Raw genomic sequence first — 18,923 nt, forward strand, 5'->3', positions numbered from 1 at the left:
CTCCCGGGCGGGCGCGCGGGCACACGCAGTCGCGGGCGCGCGCGCGGACGGCCGGGCGGCGGCGGCGGCGGCAGAGGTGGCTCACGGAGGCGGTGGCTTCACTTTCCAGGACTCAGGGGCGGCCACCGCAGCAGCCGCGGGCAGCAGCCTCGGGAGCCGGAGCTGGAACGGCCGGGGGCGGCGGCGGCGGCGCCGGGGGTGAGTCCGCGCGCGGCGGGGACAGGCGTGGCCGGGCGGTCCGGTGCGCGGGTCCGGTTTCGGTGACTGGACGGTCCGCGAGGACAGCTCGTCCCCGGGGCCTCCTTGGCGCTCCTTCCCCCCGCGCCTCCGCAGCCCTCTCTCCTCGGGCTTGGGCTCGAGCCCGCGACCTGCGCGGACGCCCCTCCCTCAGGTACTCGCCGGGCCGCGCCGGTGCCCCCGCCTCGGCCCGCTCCCCTCAGCGCCGCAGGTCTCCGCTTACGCCGCTGGCGCCCCGGGTCCCTCCCCGCTCCCCGCGTGCCCCTCTCCCCGCGCCCCCTCCCTCGAGCCTCCTGCCCCGGTTTCTCGCCCTTTCCACCCCTCCCCCTCCTCCCCATCCACCCCCCTTCTGCCTCTCCCCTCCCGGCCCATCTTCAACCCCCTTCCGTTCTCGGTTCCCCATCCTTCGCCACCCTCCCAAGCCCCTTGCCTCTCCCAGCCGCATCCTGGAACTAAGTCTTCGCAAAAGTACAGGATAAATGTCACGGTGGAAAGTGCCCGGCTTGATCTTTTGCTATTTTCCCTAATTGCATAATTGCTGCACATGGTGTCTCTCCGGGCGAGTGCCGGGTCTGGCTCCCCCGCGCCGCCGCACCCCCGTGGACCGCCCAAGAGACCTTGTGGGGTGTGTTGGTGTGTCCCCCGGTGTGGAGTGTGTGTTGTCTTGGTCTTTTGTGAAGCCCAGCGCTTGTCACAGTTTGGAGCCGAAGCCCATTTTTCTCTGGTCTCTTCTCTGCAGCCCCCACTGGCCTGGTTTGAAACTGGATTCCTCCCCCCACTCCCCCTCCCTCTCCCCCTCTCTCCTCTCTTAATGTTTTGATCCTTTTGCCCTTTACCATTTCTAATGAAGATAAAGCGTAGCTTCTTTTTTTTTTTTTTTTTTCCCACGACCAACCAGAAATGTCCAATCCATCTTCCCTTAAGGAAATTAAGGCCGCTTTAGAAAGACATCATCCTGTGCTCGGTGGCTGTTAGACCTATTTGCATGTTTTCGAGATTCATCGTTTTGCATTGTGTATTCTTGAGAGTCCCCTCAAATATTTTTATTTTAAAGTACAAAAGGAAATGCTAGGGTTTACCTTAAGAGTATCTCGCTTTTCAGAAGGATTTAAAGTTCTTAGTTTTTTATCCCTGATTCTTAAAAAAGTATGTTTCTGAATATGTGATAATTCACTCTGGACCTCGGGAACCTAAATATTTGTGTTTACGCAGTTTGGATCCTCTTTGGCTCTTCAGAGTTTTGTATGTGGGTTGGTGCTGATGACGGAGGGTTTTCCCATATTGTCATATCCCATTACAGAAAGGTGCTCCCCCCCAGGACAGAGAACCTTTTCCTCAAAACTTAGGTGTTCCAATATTATTTCCTGCATAAATATCTTTGCAGGTAAGTTAAAAGCTGCTTATTGCTAGGTATTCTGAATATAATATAAATTATTTTGTTTTACGTTTTAGAAAAGTTTAGAAACGTGAGTGGGAAGACAAATGACAAAAAATCAGATGAGAGAGTTAAGTGTTTTCCTGTTGTCAAAGCTCAAACGAACACTTGCCTTTGCAGTTTTATACCATACGACACAGTTATAAGGCTTATCTAGACAGTAATCCGGATTTATGGAGTGACTATAGTTGCTTTTATGGTATCGGTAATATTTATAACCAAATCGTTTCATTTTTATGGAACTTGTGAGTTTCATTTCGCATGTTGGTAATTTCCAGGACTGTAATTACAACGTAATTGTACAAAGCTAATACAGGGTTAGGTAATTTGTGTGTTGAAAAGGGAACAATGTCTAAACTCTTAATAAAACATGTATTTGAGGAAAGTTTATTTCAATATTTAATGTTTAGAAACCAAGTTTTACTTTGAGTACAAAGTAAAAATATAAGTTTAAGTGTCTTAGTATCTTTGGAACTATGGAAGAGTAGCTCTATGCTTATAAATGTGTGATTCAAGGTCATCTTTACTCTAGATTAAATAATTGGATCAAATTAGCTATTTAAGAATTAATCTTAGAAGATAATTTTAAAATGCTGATTTAAAAGATAACATTTAGAGAGTTTTAATTCAGGAATTTTTATTCATTTGTACTTCAGAGAGACAAAACACTAATCTTATAACTAATTAAAATGCTTATAGACTTTTTCTTCATAAAAATTAGTTGCCACTTATGTAGTGAAATAAGTTTTACTGTAACCAGGCATTCAAGAAACAAAACCAACAGAAATTTCGCTTACTCTTGATATTTGAAAAAGATATGAAAACTTTGTTTCTAAAAGTTTCTATGGTGGTTATTAGTGGCCTCAGGGAAATTTATCACTTGTAGGTTAGAATTTGGATGAAATAAAGTATCTTAGGTCAAAAGTGGAAATAGACTTTTTTTCTTTATTGTGAAGCTGTAAAGATTATACATCTATTTGGGTATTTTCAACAATTCTCTAGTGAGACTAATTATAGTCTTCTGATAATCTGGAGGGATTCATGAAATTTGTGCTTTAGATTATGGTTCGGATTATATTGAGTAGTCTTTCAAGTAATTGTATATACTCAGCGTTATTGGAGATGATGTAAACACACATAAGAATATTAAGAAGAATGTGTACCTCTATAACGTAATATTCAACTGAAATTCTAGAGGCATAGTTTATTAAAACTGAAGCTGGAGCTTCAGTAAAAAAGATTTTTGATTTAGGTTTCCAACTATTTTTTATATAATGGATTACTTCAGGTTTAAGATGTATAAAATGATTTCTCAATCATTTCACATTTCTCAAAATATTGCCAGCAGCATTTTGCTGTATCTGAGTGCCTTTGCCTGAGTACTGTTCTCTTTCTTACTCCAGTGCACATCTGCTCCGACATGCTCTTATGTACATACTTAATAAGGTTTGAAACTTCTGATATATTTTAACTGAAAGGAGTAATCTGAAAAAAAAATCAGTGTTAAATCCAAGGATAAAAATTTAAGTGGAATAAAAATGAAAAAAAAAGCAAGATATATGTTAGGACTGTTAGAGCTAGATGTGAAACATACTGATGTAAAATTTCAGTATTCTATTAAGTGACTTTAGTGCTCGTAAAAGATGTCACAGCTGTGGAGACTGATGCTCTCCATTTACAGGATAGGTAGAAGAGCAGTCAGATTTCCCTGCGTGTTTCGGAGCTGCCTGGACAGACCTATTTTTATTTGGCGTGGGAGAAGGGAGCTGTTGAAGGTGTGAGGGGTGGTGATAGTGTGTTTTGTGTGATGTCTCATTGAAGGCATTCAGTATTTTCTATTGATTGTTCACCCCTCTGTGCTCCTGGGTTCTTCCGTTCTCTTGCAGTGCGTTTTGGTTTGTCTTACCATAAAAAATTTCAGTCACTTAGAGGTCTGTGTTATGAAGTCATTTCGATTTAGAGCAAGCTACAAGTTAAATCTTTGGTGATGATGAATTTTAATAATCATTGTCAACTAGCTATACATTTGGACTGATCGTAGTAGTAAAAACAGTGCTTTATTTGAGGTATCTTTTACATATTCTTATTCTTGATATTTCAAGTCCAATTTGATTAAGAGTAATATGGTATCTTTTCCTAAAGGAATTTGTTCCATTTATCTATGATTTTTAAAGGTCACACCTTGAAGGCGGTTTTATCTTTTAAAGAAGAGATGCCTCAGGAGGTGGCCACACTGTGCTCAAGTGGTTATGAGATGACAGTAACGTGGTGAGAGTCTGGGCATCGGTTTGTCCGTTTGTTTTTGGATTTGTCAGTACACTCCATGCTAGCTGGGTCACAAGGGATGTGTTCATTGTAGTCAAACTCAGAAATTGATTATGATAGAATGACAGTCAAGAAGAGAAAACTGCAATTCGTTTGGGTGTTATCTAGGTCATAACAGCTACCTACATATCAAGGTAGTGAGGAAATTGAGTTGGTCATCAGAGTTGCTCGCGGAGCATGAACTCAGAGCAAAAGGGATTTGAAAGCCTTGAGGGATATTTTCTGTGGGGAAAAAACAAGGAATCCTCCAGTGTCTGCACACAGTCTTCATCTCTTGTGAAACGTGGTTGCTTAGCATATTGCTGGATCAGTGCTGACACCATCATACAATTCAGTTTTTATTTAGAATCGTGGAGGCCTCTGTGTTCTTCTGTTATCACAAAGGTTGCTTAAAACAATTGACTGGTTTAGAGAATTTTAACCTTAGCCTAGTCCGAGGATATATTCATTTAATATTGATGCAGAAGTGTCCCCCATTTCCCTGTTCCTGTGGCTGTTTTTCCTAACCTCTGTCACAGCACTTAGCAAGTTGGCTTACCCACTAGACCAACTTTCTCATGCTTGTGAGACCAGAGGGCCTAGAACAGTGCCTGGTGGAGAGGAGGCCCTAGATTTTTTTTTTTTTTTCGGTAACAGCTTTATTGACATGTAATTCATAAACTATGAAAATCCACTCTTTTAAAATGCAGTGGTTTTTAGACTATTTTAGAGTTGTGCAACATTACCGATGTCTAATTTAAGAACATTTTCATCACCCCAGAAGGAAACTTTGTACTTACTTATTTGCAGTCCTTCCCCATTTTTCCTTCACTTCTAGCCCCTCCCAATCACTAATTGACTTTTCTGTCTCTGTGGATTTTCCTATTCTGATCATTTCGTATAAATAGGAATCAGGCAGTTTGTGGTCCTTTGTGACAGGCTTCTTTCACATATAATGTTTTCAAAGTCCATCCATTTTGCACCATGTAGATACTGTACGTCATTCCTTTATATGGCTAAGTAATATTCCATTGTTTGGACGTAACACGTTTGGTTCCTCTGCTCATCAGTTAGTGGATAGTTGAGTTGTCCCCTCTTTTCGGCTCTATGAAGAATGTTGCTATGAACATTTTGAGTATAATTGTATATGTTTCCATTTCTCTTCTCAGTACATTTTGAATTCATCGGATGAAAGAAAAGTTTTGGCAACTCCCAAAGCTGTTTTGTAAATAACCAACCATTCATTTTATAGTAACTTTACTTGTTCCACTCTAAGATTCACTTTCTCTGTGTTCTCAAGGTACCTTACTGTAGTCCTCCCACAACTGAATATGTGATTTTTGACTCTTTAATCCAGGATCTAAAATGTCCACTGAGGCACCAAGAGTTGATGACAGTCCGAGTACTAGTGGAGGAAGTTCTGATGGAGACCAGCGTGAAAGTGTCCAGCAAGAACCAGAAAGAGAACAAGTTCAGCCCAAGAAAAAGGAGGGGAAAATATCCAGCAAAACAGCTGCTAAATTGTCAACTAGTGCTAAAAGGTACCACAGTTTTTGTAACCTTTCTGTTTTTAGTATCAATTTGTCATCTTTTAAGTTCTGTGTTTCTCTTGCATTTGATCATTTTTCTGGGATGTGGACCATGAAGTTTATGGACTTTTCTTTCTTCTTCAGGATTATTTCTTTTTCATGGTTTTAATTGTACACAATATGATCTTGTCAGTTAAACAACGTGGCAGATTTATAAAGCACGTATCCATAGTGTGCGTGTTAATGTATTATTGTTAGGTGAGCACGTGCAGAAAAATGCATATGAAAGTGTGATGATTCGATTTATAGTTCCTTGACCGTTAGTATTTTATTCTGTTCAGTAGCATAGAATAGAGAGTGGGAATCTGTTGAAATAGTTACTGAGTGATAGTGTATTTTCTACTATTTGCTGTTAGTAAAGTGAGAAATGCTGGAGTTAGCAACAAATGCATCTTGGTTTCATTATATTAGGCAGTGATTCGTTCTTGATACAGGTTTTCTTTTTCTCCAGAGAATAGGCAGATCTGGAAGGAAGATATTTGAATGATTCTCTATTACCACATCAGTTGCTTTTGATGATTGGCATGCCATTGGACTCAGCAGAGGGAATCTGCTTTCATATTGTTACAGTAGAGAGTATCTCTTGGTAAATAATTTAAAGGTGAATTGAATTTAGTAGAGTCTTTCCTGGTCCTGTGATGTACTGTTCTTGTTTTGTTTTAATACCTTTTTTTATATGAAATAGGAAGTGTAAATAAAAGCAGCCTGTAAATTTTAGGCGTAGTGGAATGTCTGAATATTGAATGATAGCTTTGTACTTCACTGGATAGTGTGGATTAGGGGAACCTGTCCTGAAGATCATAAACCATATGGCCTAGTACACTTTGTTTCTCTCTGACCTAGTTAGTCCACAGCACTGGGAAGAACCTTCTGAGGCCTCCTGGGGGCATGACTTTCTAGGGGGAAATGTTGGAGTGATGGTGAGTGGTCGGCAACCCATCCCAAGGGGCTGGGATAGTCAGTTTCCCTTTCTCGGAAGTGTATTGCTGATCCCTGACCTCTGTGGAAGGAGTTGTGTGAAAGTTAGATAGCCTTGAACTTTAAACCTGTGAACCTCTGTACGCGAACGTGCTAGCATGGGAGAAAGGGTTCAGTTTGTTTCTGCTGTCACACCACAAATCCAAAAGGCCTCAGTTGGTGGACCAGTCTCTCTGCTGCCTGGCCACAACACAAAGTGACGTGCTGCTGGGACATGGGGGTGGAGTTAGAGCGGATAAGGAAGGTGGGGATGGAGAAAATATGACATTTAGATGAAAGAAGGGAGGCTAGGTGTGGGAGGGTAAGAGACATTCAAGTACAGGTTGCGGCCCGTGTAAATGAGTCTAATTCAGTCTTCAGCTTCTGACAGTGAGGGTTTTCTTTGGGCCTCTTCAGTTGTCAGGAAAGGGAGAGGGTGGCTGGCCAGGTCTGTGGGGAGTAGGGTTTGGAAAGTGCTTCTGCTGGGGCTGTGCTCCGCTCTCCTGTGACTGTAAGTTAACAGACTCCTGTCTGCCTTTGTGAGGTCCTGCCTTTTCCCCTGGCTGGGAGCACCACCATAAATACCTTAAAATCATATTTGTTGGGTAATGTGGCAAAGACCAAATTCTGCCATGAAAGAGAATGATCTGAGTAGTGTGTAAAAGTGAGGATTGCATGAATTTTTTCAAGTACCTGTGTCATCTTTTACTTCATTTTCATTTTCCTACAGTGTGACAAAGTATAGTTTATATGTTCAAACCTAGTTTTCCTCCCCCCTCCCTCTTTAAAAAGGGTAAAACTTAGTTTTGAGATGGGTTGTGAACGACCCAGGATGGTGCCCGGTTGGCAGATAGTAGAAGTTGGTATCACTGCATTGGTGAAAGAGAGAAGTATCTTTTGGATTGCTTCCTAGCTGGAAAAAATCCCTCCATGCGCAGATTTATTCTTCTGCATCTCGGACTTTCAAACTGTGATGCATGACCTTCCTCTGGAAGGTCTCTGGGTGGTTTATGGGTGAGTGTCTGAAGTGACTTAGTCATTTACTATTTGTTTTAAATATAAAAATGCTGCTTCACTGCTAATTTTCTAAGTGACAAAATTCCCTTCCCCCAATTTAGTTGACAGTGAAGTTGGTTTTTTCCCTCATCTCTGCTTAAGTTCTAACAACTGAGGGAAAAAATGGGAATCATGAGGGCAGCGGCTTACATCTTTTCAATTCACCACTATATCTGCAGTGCCTAGAAGAGTAGGGTCACCGTATTTATTGACTAGTTGTCATAGAGCCTTGAGGAGGGGTTGAATCTTCCATGGATATTAGAATCCCACTACTGACCTGTTCCCAAGATTCAAAGTTAGAAGTAGTTTCAAAATAAAATTCTAACTTACTTTTATTGAAAATTGATTTTTATGCAGATGAGATGTCTTTTCCAAATAGTGTCATTTTGTAGGAGAAAGTTAATCAGTAGCAATGCAGAGCTTGGACTCTAGAGACAGGATCCAGGTTGGATTCTAGGGTCTGGCATTTAGTCACTCTGTGATCTTAGATACATACTTTAACGTTTCTAAGCCTCAGTTTTCTCTTCTGTAAAATGGAGACATAATAGTCCCATATTCACAGGGCTGTTGTGAGGACTGAATGTGCTAAAGCATTATTTGGCACATAGTAAGGTTTTATACACAGATGCTATAAGTCTACAATATTTTTCAAGTCCATTTGATAAACTTTAGGGAAATGAGGTATATGTTAACCTTTGGGGACTTAATGCTATTTGTTAAACTAGAAAAACTCAAATGCTATAATTATATACATTTTGTAGTAACTAAAGAAAAGTACTTTGCACATAAATGTTCAATTACATGAAATGTGCTATAATTGTAGACTTAATATTAGATGTAGAAACATGTTTTCTTTAAAAAAATCTGACTTTTAAGATGTTACAGAAAAGTAATGTTGGATACAGAAAATACTAAGTGGTTATTTTATTTAAACAGTGGTATGAATTAATTTCTGTCTTTTGGAGTTAAGAGGGAGATTATAGTTACTTCTTTGATGCATTTTTGCTCTTCTTTGGCATGAATTTGTTTCTTTAAAAATTGGCATGCTCTTATCAAGATATGTTCTCCTGAAAATGTCTGTATCATTTTTGTTATGTTTGCTGTATATCTGATTATATTTGTTATATATATTTCTTTTTGTTATATTTGTAGTTGAATTATGTCTGCAATGGCAAATTCTGATGATTCTGTTAAATGGACTAGTCAATTCAGTAAAACATTTATTTTGAGCTCTTCATTGAATTGACTCTTCTGCTTTTTCCACAGGTTGACACACCTGTGAATGCGAACTTTAAATCATATTTGTACCATATTACTTTTGTTCAGAGTAGACATTGTGATTTTTTGGACACAATGTAATACTGTTGTGGGAATGACACTTGATTTTTAAACTAAATTTTTGTTGGGTCGAAAGGTTGATCTCAGTGTATTCCAGCGTGAACATTTTATTATATGGCCTCATCTAACTGTTTTCCACATGAGAATGAAGTAGTATTCTTTATAGATCTTTTGTAATTACTGTTTTTTCTTGATTCTGAATGTGCATTTAGAAACTTTTTACTGTTCCTGAAATCAAGATGCATCTTACAGTTGATATGCACAATCATTAATCGAGGGTGTCTTAAAAATCAGTGGTTTTTAGAATCACAGCTACGTGGTATATATCACCATTCAGAATTAAACTCTATGTTTATTATTTGTGGTGGCTATGTGTTTTCTAGATTAATTCAGAGACTACTTTGAGCTTTAAAAAGTTTTGGTAATTAGTTACATGATGTTTTCTTCTTGAGAATGAGTTCATTTTGGAGGGTGTTGGCCAGTTGATTGAATTGGTTAGAATAGAAGTCCTTGGGTAACTGAGGAATGAGGACCGTAGAGGAATACAGGAAGTCATCTAAGTGGATACAGGGTTTTTTAAAAAATAACTGTTGAGAAAACAGCTTTGTGAATCCCTATGTCTGTCTATTCATGTTCTACTTGGTCCTGAGTGAGTTACTGAATTTATTTAACCTAATAAGTGTTTGTGTTCTAAACATGTCAGTACCTCTACACTGCTTCATTTTTCTGAACCATTAATCCAGTATGTTGATGTTAAAATGAGTGCTTCATATCTTCTCCATTTGTGTCTAATTTTGGTACCGTACTCTTCAGTGAAGTCTGAATGAGTGATGATTGCCCCCTGTCCCCAACTCCTCTTTCTTTTGAGTAGGTGACAGTCACATGCAGTACTTAACCATTCCTGGAACATTTAAGGTATTAGGTGAAGTCTTCCAAACTGAGATTTAGTCTGTGTTTTGCTTCTGACTTGTTGTCTCGGGAACTTTGTGTAGTTGCTGACTTCTGTGTCAGAATAACTAAAGAAGTGGCACTGCGGGACAGAAATTGGAAATTTAGGCAATTGTCTAGTTGATTTATGTGTAAAGAAATAATTTTGTCTTAAAAGATCTGAAAAGAGAGAGGTCTGTCTGTTTGACTTAGCAAGATAATTGCTTGTCTTTTCACCTTACCTGTGTATAGTAACTAGCCTTAGTTTCCTTATCTTTTAAGTGGGGACTGATAAAACAGTAATACTTAGAGAATTCTGAGAGATTTATTTAATTCAATTCTAATAGCCTAAGATCATCATGTAAAAGGTACACTGTAAGTGTGAATTATTGATGCTTTTTCATTTTTCCTCGCCCTAAGGGACGTTGCCTGAAATAGCTATCTTCCTTACTCCACGTGTCAAGACTGAGAAACTTAATACATAACATGATCACAACTTTTGAGATAGAATTGAATTGCTGTCATTGAAAACAGCAGGACATCTTGCAACCGTTTAAATAGCAATTCTTAGTATAATCTTTTCTTTCAGGAGAAATACAGCTGTTCTTTGGTAGCAGGTGACTCAAAATATATTGTAATATATTGACTTGCTGCTCAGAATTGTCAAGTTTATCAGTAAATTGCTTTTTGTATTGAATAATTAGATTTAGAATTATAGACATCTGGAGGGGTTTCAAGTTTCATTATAGAATTCTGTGACAAAATTATGACATCAGTTTTTTAAACCAGAAGGGACAGTATAAGCATAAAGCAAGATGAGTCATTTGAAAATCCCAAAGAAGTTCTTTTATGTTAAAAATAGTTTTATTTGACAGTTTAAGCAATCTCTTTTGAATGCCTGTCCTTTGGTCCCCTTAGTTTAAAAACAATATATCAAAATTATTCATGTTTCTGGCAACAAATTAAATAGCACAGAAACATTTTTTAATGGAAAGCAACAGTTTTCTGTTGAAACACTCTCCCTATCCCAATTCCATTCCCTCTTGGCCATCTCTGGTTTGTCTTTCTAATGGTTTTTCTACATAAGGCTAAATAATATACTTAAACCTGCTTGTGGAATTGTTAACCTAAATTATATCCTTTGATTCCTTGCTGTGAAATTTGAGGATGTAGTTTATTTGCCTGCTCTTCCTTTCTTTTCCCTCTTCCCAGTCAAGGATAGTTACATTTCTTTAAAAAAAAAAAAAGAGAGAGTACTGATTGTCTTTCTAAACTATTTAGTCTATATATGTAAGCCGCTATTAATTATTCCTTCAAATTTCAGCGGTATTCCTTGGCTCCCTACTTTGTAAAGTGGGGATATTAACACTTTTGTTCTTTCCATCTACTCACAACCATCCCCTGTCCATTTTTAGTTGGTTTCTGTTAGCCACACTTAACTTTGCATCTTCAAGGTTAATAACATATATATTGTGTACTGCAACTACAACCTGTCTTCTGTGCTTTATCTGTAAGTAGAAGACCAATAAATTATCTGTAGATTTACCCAACAGGGTGTTAGGATTGGATTTCCTGCAAGTCCAATGTCATGATCGCACAGCCACCCAATGAGTCTTGGCATTTAGGCAAAATAGATCAAATCTCTTTTTTCAATCCCTTAATGTCTGTTACTTTATTAAACTTATTTCAGATTTTAGTTTCTTTCCTATTTGATCTGTAGTTTTCTCATACAGGTGTTTTTCTTTTGGGATTTCTGTCTTTTTTCCCTTGAATGATGTGTCTTTATGTCCGTGTATGTCTGCAGCTCCTCTTGACCATCTCAGCCTGCTTGATTTACACCACCTGCTTTGTCTTCCAGAAGCACACTGAAATTTCTCATCCATTGGTGACCACCCCCTTCTCTTTGCTATTTATTCCTTTTTGTCCCACCTGTGGCAAAACCTGTGCCCCACCTTATTTAATTGTGTGCCATATGTACCTCATATGCATATTAACACATCTTATCACCCGTATTAGAAGGAAAGCTAATGTTTTAAAAATAAGAGATCATGGAATTTATCCTAGTTAGCCCCTTCATTTCATAGGGCAGAAAACTGAGGCCTAGAGAGAAAGCAGGTGTGAGCAGTCTTTTCCCCCAAGAACTCTAAATTAGCAGAATTAAAATGAAGATTTTTGGGGGGCTTTACATCTGTTAGTCTTGCTCTGCTTCGTTATGTCTCCCCAGCCTTGAATCATCGTGTTGAGAGGTGAAAATTAGATCTGTAGCATGCAGTTCATTTGGGAAGTTGGGGCCAGTCATCCTGGAGGAGTCGCACCAATTCTGACAGCTTTGTTTGTTGTCTTGAAAAAGACATAGAATGAAGTTGTTTGAGAATTTTTTTTGTTCAGAGTCTTGTTTTTTATGGTACTTTACTTAACTGTCATCCATATAATACCGATAACTACCAGAGAGCAGGCAGCCAGCTGTTAAGTCTAATAGTTTAAAACCAAGGCAAAGGAGAAGAAATGGCTTTGAGAATTAAAAAAAAAATTTAGTTTTAGAAAGCCTACGGTTAAGGGAGAAGCAAGATGGCGGAGTAGAAGGACGCTTGTAGCTCACCCTCTTCCACAAATACACCAAAACTCACATCTACGGACCTACTCAGCCAACCAGAGCACCTGCTGAACTCCGACAGAACATCGCCCTCTCCGAAAGACAAAGACGCCAAAAATCTGGTAGGAAAAAAGGAAAAAAGAAAGAAGAAAAACCAAAACAGTGCGGGACTGATCCTGCGGGGAGGGAGCAGCAAAGGAGGACTGGCGCTCTTTCGCTGGGTCCCCCCTTCTCCAACGGAGAGGCCAGTGGGACGGAGGGGGAACCTCCAAGGCTCAGATCTGCCCCGAGCACCCCTTGACCAACAGAACTGAGTTAAATGGGCACAAAGGGTCCCCGCAACACCCAGCCCGAGAAGTGGGCCCACAGCTGGGGCTGGGGCAGGTGGCCTGAGCTGGATGGAGGACGGGGGCAGCTGCACTGAGGTGGCCCCCGGGGACTGCAGGGTGCTGTGTGCCGTGGCTGGGAGGGGAAATGGAGCAGAGCAACCTCGGTCCCCCATAAATTGCAAAAAAGCAAAGCAACACGGCTGATGTGCCCTAGGGGGAGGGGCGCCATAGCCTTTGTCTCCTCAGACCTGCGCCGCCGTTACTGGCACTTCTCGTGAGAAGAGAGGCGGGGCTCAGCCACAGCTGCCATATTCTCCTGTGTGCAGCGCCTCGGTGGGGGCGGGGCCAAGACCTGAATCTGCACCCGGGGGCTCCACAACCTCCTAGGCAGGACTCAGACTTGTCTACAGCTGGAGGCAGATAGAATCTTTCTGCCCTGGCACCTAAGAGAACTCGCCCCGCCAAGACAAACGAGCTGAGATTTGGCATGGAGCAGAGGCGGGGCCGGTCCGCAGTCTTCCCCGAGCCCACCTTCAGAATGCCGTCCCGAGGCGGAGCAGGCAGCTGCACAGAGCAGTGGAGTGACCAGCGCCGGGAAAGGGTGGTCGGCAACCCGCTTTCCTGGCAGGAATGCAGCACCTGACCACGGTGCTGGGAGGGGGCACGATCCGCCCACCTGCCTCCCCCAACTGCAGCATCTGACTGCAGCATTGGGAGGGGGAGTGACTCGCCCCCCCACTGGATAAGAGCTCAGCACCTGACCCAGTGTTGGGAGGGGGCATGATCTGCTAGCCGACAGCCACTGGGAGCAGCACAGAAGAGGGCTCCAACAGAGGGCCTCTGGAAACAGCAAGCTGAGTTTGCGAAACAGGGCGAAGACACAAAGACCTCTCAATAAAATCATTAAGAGCACAGCGTCTCCAGGAGAACTAGATAACTGATACTCCTTAAGCCAGTGCCAGAGAGATATGAGCAATATGAAGAAGCAGAGGAACCACTCCCAATTAAAAGATCAAGAGAAATTTCCTGAAAGCACAATCAAGGAAATAGACATTGATGCCCTGCTAGATCAGGATTTCAAAAAAGGAGTGATCAAAGTACTGAACGAACTAAAAGAAATAGTGTTTAGAGATATAAAATATGTCAAAAATGAAATAGAAGCTACAAAGAAGAACCAAGTAGAATTGGTAAACTCACTTGCTGAGATGAGAGCTGACCTAAAGGCTGTACAAAGCAGGCTAGAGAATGCAGAGGAACGAATAAGTGACCTAGAAGACGGGACAACAGAAAGCACCCAATCAGAACGGCTGAGAGAAAAACAAATAAAAAACAATGAAAACAATATAAGGGACCTAGGGGATAATATAAAGCATGCCAATCTACACATAATAGGGGGTCCAGAAGGGGAAGAAAGAATAAAGGGGATTGAAAAGGTATTTGAAGAAATCATGACTGAAAACTTCCCAAACCTAAAGGAATCAGATATCCATGTACAGGAGGCTCAGAGGGTCCCAAACAGGAAGAACCCAAACAGACCCGCACCAAGACATATAATCAAGATGGCCAGAGTCAAGGATAAAGAAATGATCCTAAAGGCAGCAAGAGAAAAACAAAGAATGAGTTACAAGGGAACTCCCATAAGGCCCTCAGCTGATTTCTCTGCACAAACACTACAGGCCAGAAGGGAGTGGCAAGATATATTCAAAGTCCTGAATGAAAAAAAAGATACAGCCTAGGATACTCTATCCAGCAAGGCTATCCTTTAGGATAGAAGAGAGAAAGAACTTCACAGATAAGCAAAAACTAAAAGAATTTAGCCACACTAAACCCATGCTGAAAGAAATATTGACAGGTCTACTTTAAATAGAAAAGAAGCAGGATGCTACAAAAATGAGAAACTCATAACTGGGAAAGAGATAACTGCCATGAATTACAAAAAGAATAAACACAAAATTGTAAAAGAAGACATCTAAATCATTAAGAGTGGGAGAGGGAAGCAAGGAAATCCATTGTGGAAAGCAGTATGGAGATTCCTCAAAAGACTAGGAATAGACTTAACATATGACCCAGGAATCCCGCTCCTGGGCATATATCCAGAAGGAACCCTACTTCAGAATGACACATGCACCCCAGTGTTCATAGCACCACTATTTACAATAGCCAAGACATGGAAACAGCTTAAATGTCCATCAACAGATGACTGAGTAAATAAGAAGTGGTATATTTATACAATGGAATACTATTCAGCCATAAAAACCGACAACATAATGCCATTTGCAGCAACATGGATGTCACTGGAGAACGTCATTCTAAGTGAAGTAAGCCAGAAAGAGAAAGAAAAATACCATATGAGATCGCTCATATGAGGAATCTAAAAACAAAACAAAACAAAACAAAACATAAATACAAAACAGAAACAGACTCATAGACATAGAATACAAACTTGTTGCCAAGGGGGGCGGGGGTTGGGAAGGGACAGACTGGAATTTTATTATGCCAACTAGATAAACATGATTATACTGTATAGCACAGGGGAATATAAACAAGGTCCTGTGGTAGCTCATAGCGAAAAAAAAAATGTGACAATGAATATGTTCATACATAACTGAAAAATTGTGCTCTACACTAGAATTTGACACCACATTGTAAAATGACTATTACTCAATAAAAAATGTTAAAAAATAAAAAAATAAAATAAAATATGGATGCCTGTACCCTAAAAAAAAAAAAAAAAGAAAGCCTGCGGTTAATACATGAACGACAGTTAAGCGGTTGCTTAGTCTTACAAAACAGTATAACACTTAGCCTTTGTGTATGTATATAGGAGTTAGATGCAGTTAAAAATAAAAAGTGAACACATGAGGGCGAAAACATGTTTGTAAAAAAACGTTCTTTTTTTTTTCTTTCATGAAGCTCACACAATTACATTAAAATAATTATCTACGTATTATTAGGATAGTTCCAGCAAAAGGAGTTTTAGTAAGGCTTATTGAACTCGAAAGCTGCAACCCTCTGCGGCCTGGAGGCTTCTGGGAAGACTACCATTTATATTTTGCTAGCAGTTTCAGGTGTTGGAATGAGATCCTGATAATCCTTTCTCCACCAACTGATTGGCTCAATCAGGATGCTTGGATTCAACTTAATATGATCATCTTTGCATCACATATGGGGTATTCTAGTGCAAATCAGAAGTTGGAGTGATCTGTACATTGTGTGGCCAACGTTTCCAGTTTAAACTAGAAATTATGGTTAGTGTTACCAGTGGTTGAATGAAGTTTTAGCTTCCAAGTCATAGTGTTGCCTCCACAGGCTACACATGTCGACAGTGGCCAGTCTCGTCACTCTGTAGGCGCGTTGCCGAACACGTGGCAGAAATTTCTACTTTGTTGGTATTGTATGTGATGATTTATACAGTGCTTCAAATAAAAAGCATACAGATGGGAAATATTAGTGTAAAAGTGTAACATTTTAATGGAATATTAAGAGAGTGAAGACATTTTAATGTAACTTTCTTTGTCTTTATTTTAAAGAATTCAGAAGGAACTTGCAGAAATTACATTGGACCCACCTCCCAACTGTAGGTAAGTACTTATGGATTTATTTATTTGTATCTTTTGCAGAAGATATAATTGAATTGTTGGTCTGATGTGCAACTGTGGTTGTAGTCAGATTAATTGGTAAAAACATCATGTGGTTTGGACTTAAATGACTGTGGAAGATAGTGGTAGTGATTGTCTCTGTGCAGAAATGAGATATTCAGCAAGAATGTTTGTGGTGGTAGCGTGGAATTGCCAAAAAAGGAGTAATGCAGAAACAATAAGATGATGAAATTATAGGGTGACAAATACAATGATCGTTTAGTGGAAGAAGTGTTGGGGTTGTAAATGATTTGTTTAATGATGGAATAATAGTATGACTAAAATATTTGTTATTTGATAATTGTTCAGTTGTTATCTTGTTGGAAATTGATTTTTTAAAGTGCATTAAACAGTTTCTTCATGGTTTACATTATTTCTTATGTCATTGGTCGTGGCTAAGTAAGAATGGGTAATTGGAGGCAGTGGTGTTAAATTTTAAGCACTTTCTCCTTTATGACCACAACCCTGAATTTTCTGGTCAGAGCTTACTTACAGGAAGTTAAAGTGTGCGCCTGGAAATAGTTAATGATATGCAGGTTCATAGAGGAAGTGGAGAGAAATAATCTACTTTATACTATCTTGGTGCAGTAGTTGAAAGACGGTGTTTGGCTATTTTAAGGTATTTCTTTCTTTTTTTGATATGAGGTCAGTATTGGAACCAGGCCAACATGGAGTTTTATAGTTTAAATTGGTAGGCTTGTGCATTAAAGGTGAGAGGGCAGATTTCCAATATTGAATGCAAGTTTGAATGCAATATTGAATGCATTATTTGGTATGATTTATGATTTTACCAATCTTATTTTTATATGTAAGCAAAGATAGCAACTCTCGTTATTAATGAAAGTGAAAATATTGCAGATGGCTGGTGTGGCTGGTTGACAACTATTTTGTATAGGGAAGATTCTAATAAGACTTGATGTTTGTGGTGAATTTAATATGGTTCTTTACATAAGAGTCATAAATGGTATATAAACTTGCAGTAATAATGTTCAAAGACTGTTTCACTCAGCTAGAACAAATCATTCTTTGTTAGGTAAAACTGTTGAACAGTTAAGAGTTTTCTGTCACCCTTAAGACTGTGTTACATCAAAGCTGTTTCAGATGGCAGACTGGTGTTTAGGCTTTGGTAGCCAATTCATATAAGTGGATTGATTTGTGGAAAAACTTCAGTTTAAATTAAACTTAAAATCCCTTGTTTCTTAGGATAGCATTTGTTTTAATGGTTTGAATTTTTAAAAAATAGGCTTTTATCACATATATTATTTTTGTTTCCTTTTTACAAACAACTGAACTGGAAAATATGTGAACTTAATTTATACACTTACTTGCTCAAATTTTGACAACAGATTATTGGCAAAATAAACTAACTGCTTTTGAAAAATGAGCTTATTTAAGGCTCATTTTTGATAAATGAAATCCACATATAATATCATGTGATGATTAGACTGTTTGCAACTTTACTATCAGATATGTTATTTTCTAATGCGTTAGTCTAATTTAGCCACAGATAATGATTTAACTTTGATTAAACCAATATATTATAAACATGCATGAAAACTTAAGAGTCTGAGGAAAGGAATTAGAATTATATAATGGTAACTACTTAGATAAATGAAAACATACCAGAGATCTATTTAATGTAAAAAAGAGAAGTTTACCTATGGTGTCATCTGAAATTTGGGGATTTACTTTTTTGTTGAGCCTTAGTTAATGTGTCATTACTGGTTATGTAAGCTCTTTATAAATAATGCAAAATATACGTAATAATTTTCATTTTTAAATGTAGCCGTCACATATAATAAGCCCTGCAGACGGTTTCAGGAGAGATAGCTACTTAGTTGTATTTTTTCCCCACAGTGTTATTGAGATATTGACATGGAAAGATACCTCCTTTGGTTAATTTGTTGGCTTATGGGAATTTGTAATGAAGTTCTTTTAACAGTATGGAGATTGCATAGCTAGTTTGCTTTAGAAGCAAGGTCTACTGGTACAGTGGCTTTGGCTCCTTTTATTGATCCTCAAATAGTTGATTGGACTGATCAGAGATAAAGGTCATATCTACCTCCATTGTACGTGGTACTCCCCTTTTGCAAGCAGAAGGCCCTCTAGGCTGTGGCTAGTGGGGATGTGGGGTGAGTTCCACATTCCCTGTGTGCTTGTGCTGCTTGATACAGACGTTCAGTGTGCTTGTCAAGTGGGTTACTGTGGTCTTTGGATTTTTTGGTGTCAAACATTTGATTGTGGTTTATAGTAAATCTCCCTGTCTGTATTTCAGTGAGAATGTGGTTACTGTCTTGAGAAAGAGAAGTTAGAGAATAATTTTAGTTTGGTTTATTTTTGGCACAAAACAAACAGTGCTCTTGTGGTTGATTTTAAAAGCTCTGTGCTGCCTTCATGTATGTCCTAATGACTATAATGAATTAATTTATAGAAATGTGGTAAATTAAAGCCATCTGCCTAATAGAAAGAGTCAAAATTCCATTCACCTAGTACTCCCTTTGTGTATTGCCTTTCCTGGGA

General features: G+C 39.5%; 1 protein-coding gene across 1 annotated transcript in view; it reads left to right on the forward strand.

Annotated features, from left to right (window-relative positions):
• The first annotated feature begins 42 nt into the window (after positions 1 to 42).
• The window catches only part of LOC105095616 (ubiquitin-conjugating enzyme E2 E2), a 326,379-nt gene continuing 307,498 nt past the window's right edge, over positions 43 to 18,923 (forward strand). Inside the window, exons 1-3 of the mRNA XM_031432783.2 lie at positions 43 to 198; positions 5,334 to 5,517; positions 16,296 to 16,346. Coding sequence (XP_031288643.1) covers positions 5,342 to 5,517; positions 16,296 to 16,346 — 227 coding nt within the window. The 5' untranslated portion in view covers positions 43 to 198; positions 5,334 to 5,341. The remainder of the gene's footprint in view (positions 199 to 5,333; positions 5,518 to 16,295; positions 16,347 to 18,923) is intronic.

This window comes from Camelus dromedarius, chromosome 2 (assembly GCF_036321535.1).
Source record: "Camelus dromedarius isolate mCamDro1 chromosome 2, mCamDro1.pat, whole genome shotgun sequence".
Taxonomy (NCBI): Eukaryota; Metazoa; Chordata; class Mammalia; order Artiodactyla; family Camelidae; genus Camelus; species Camelus dromedarius.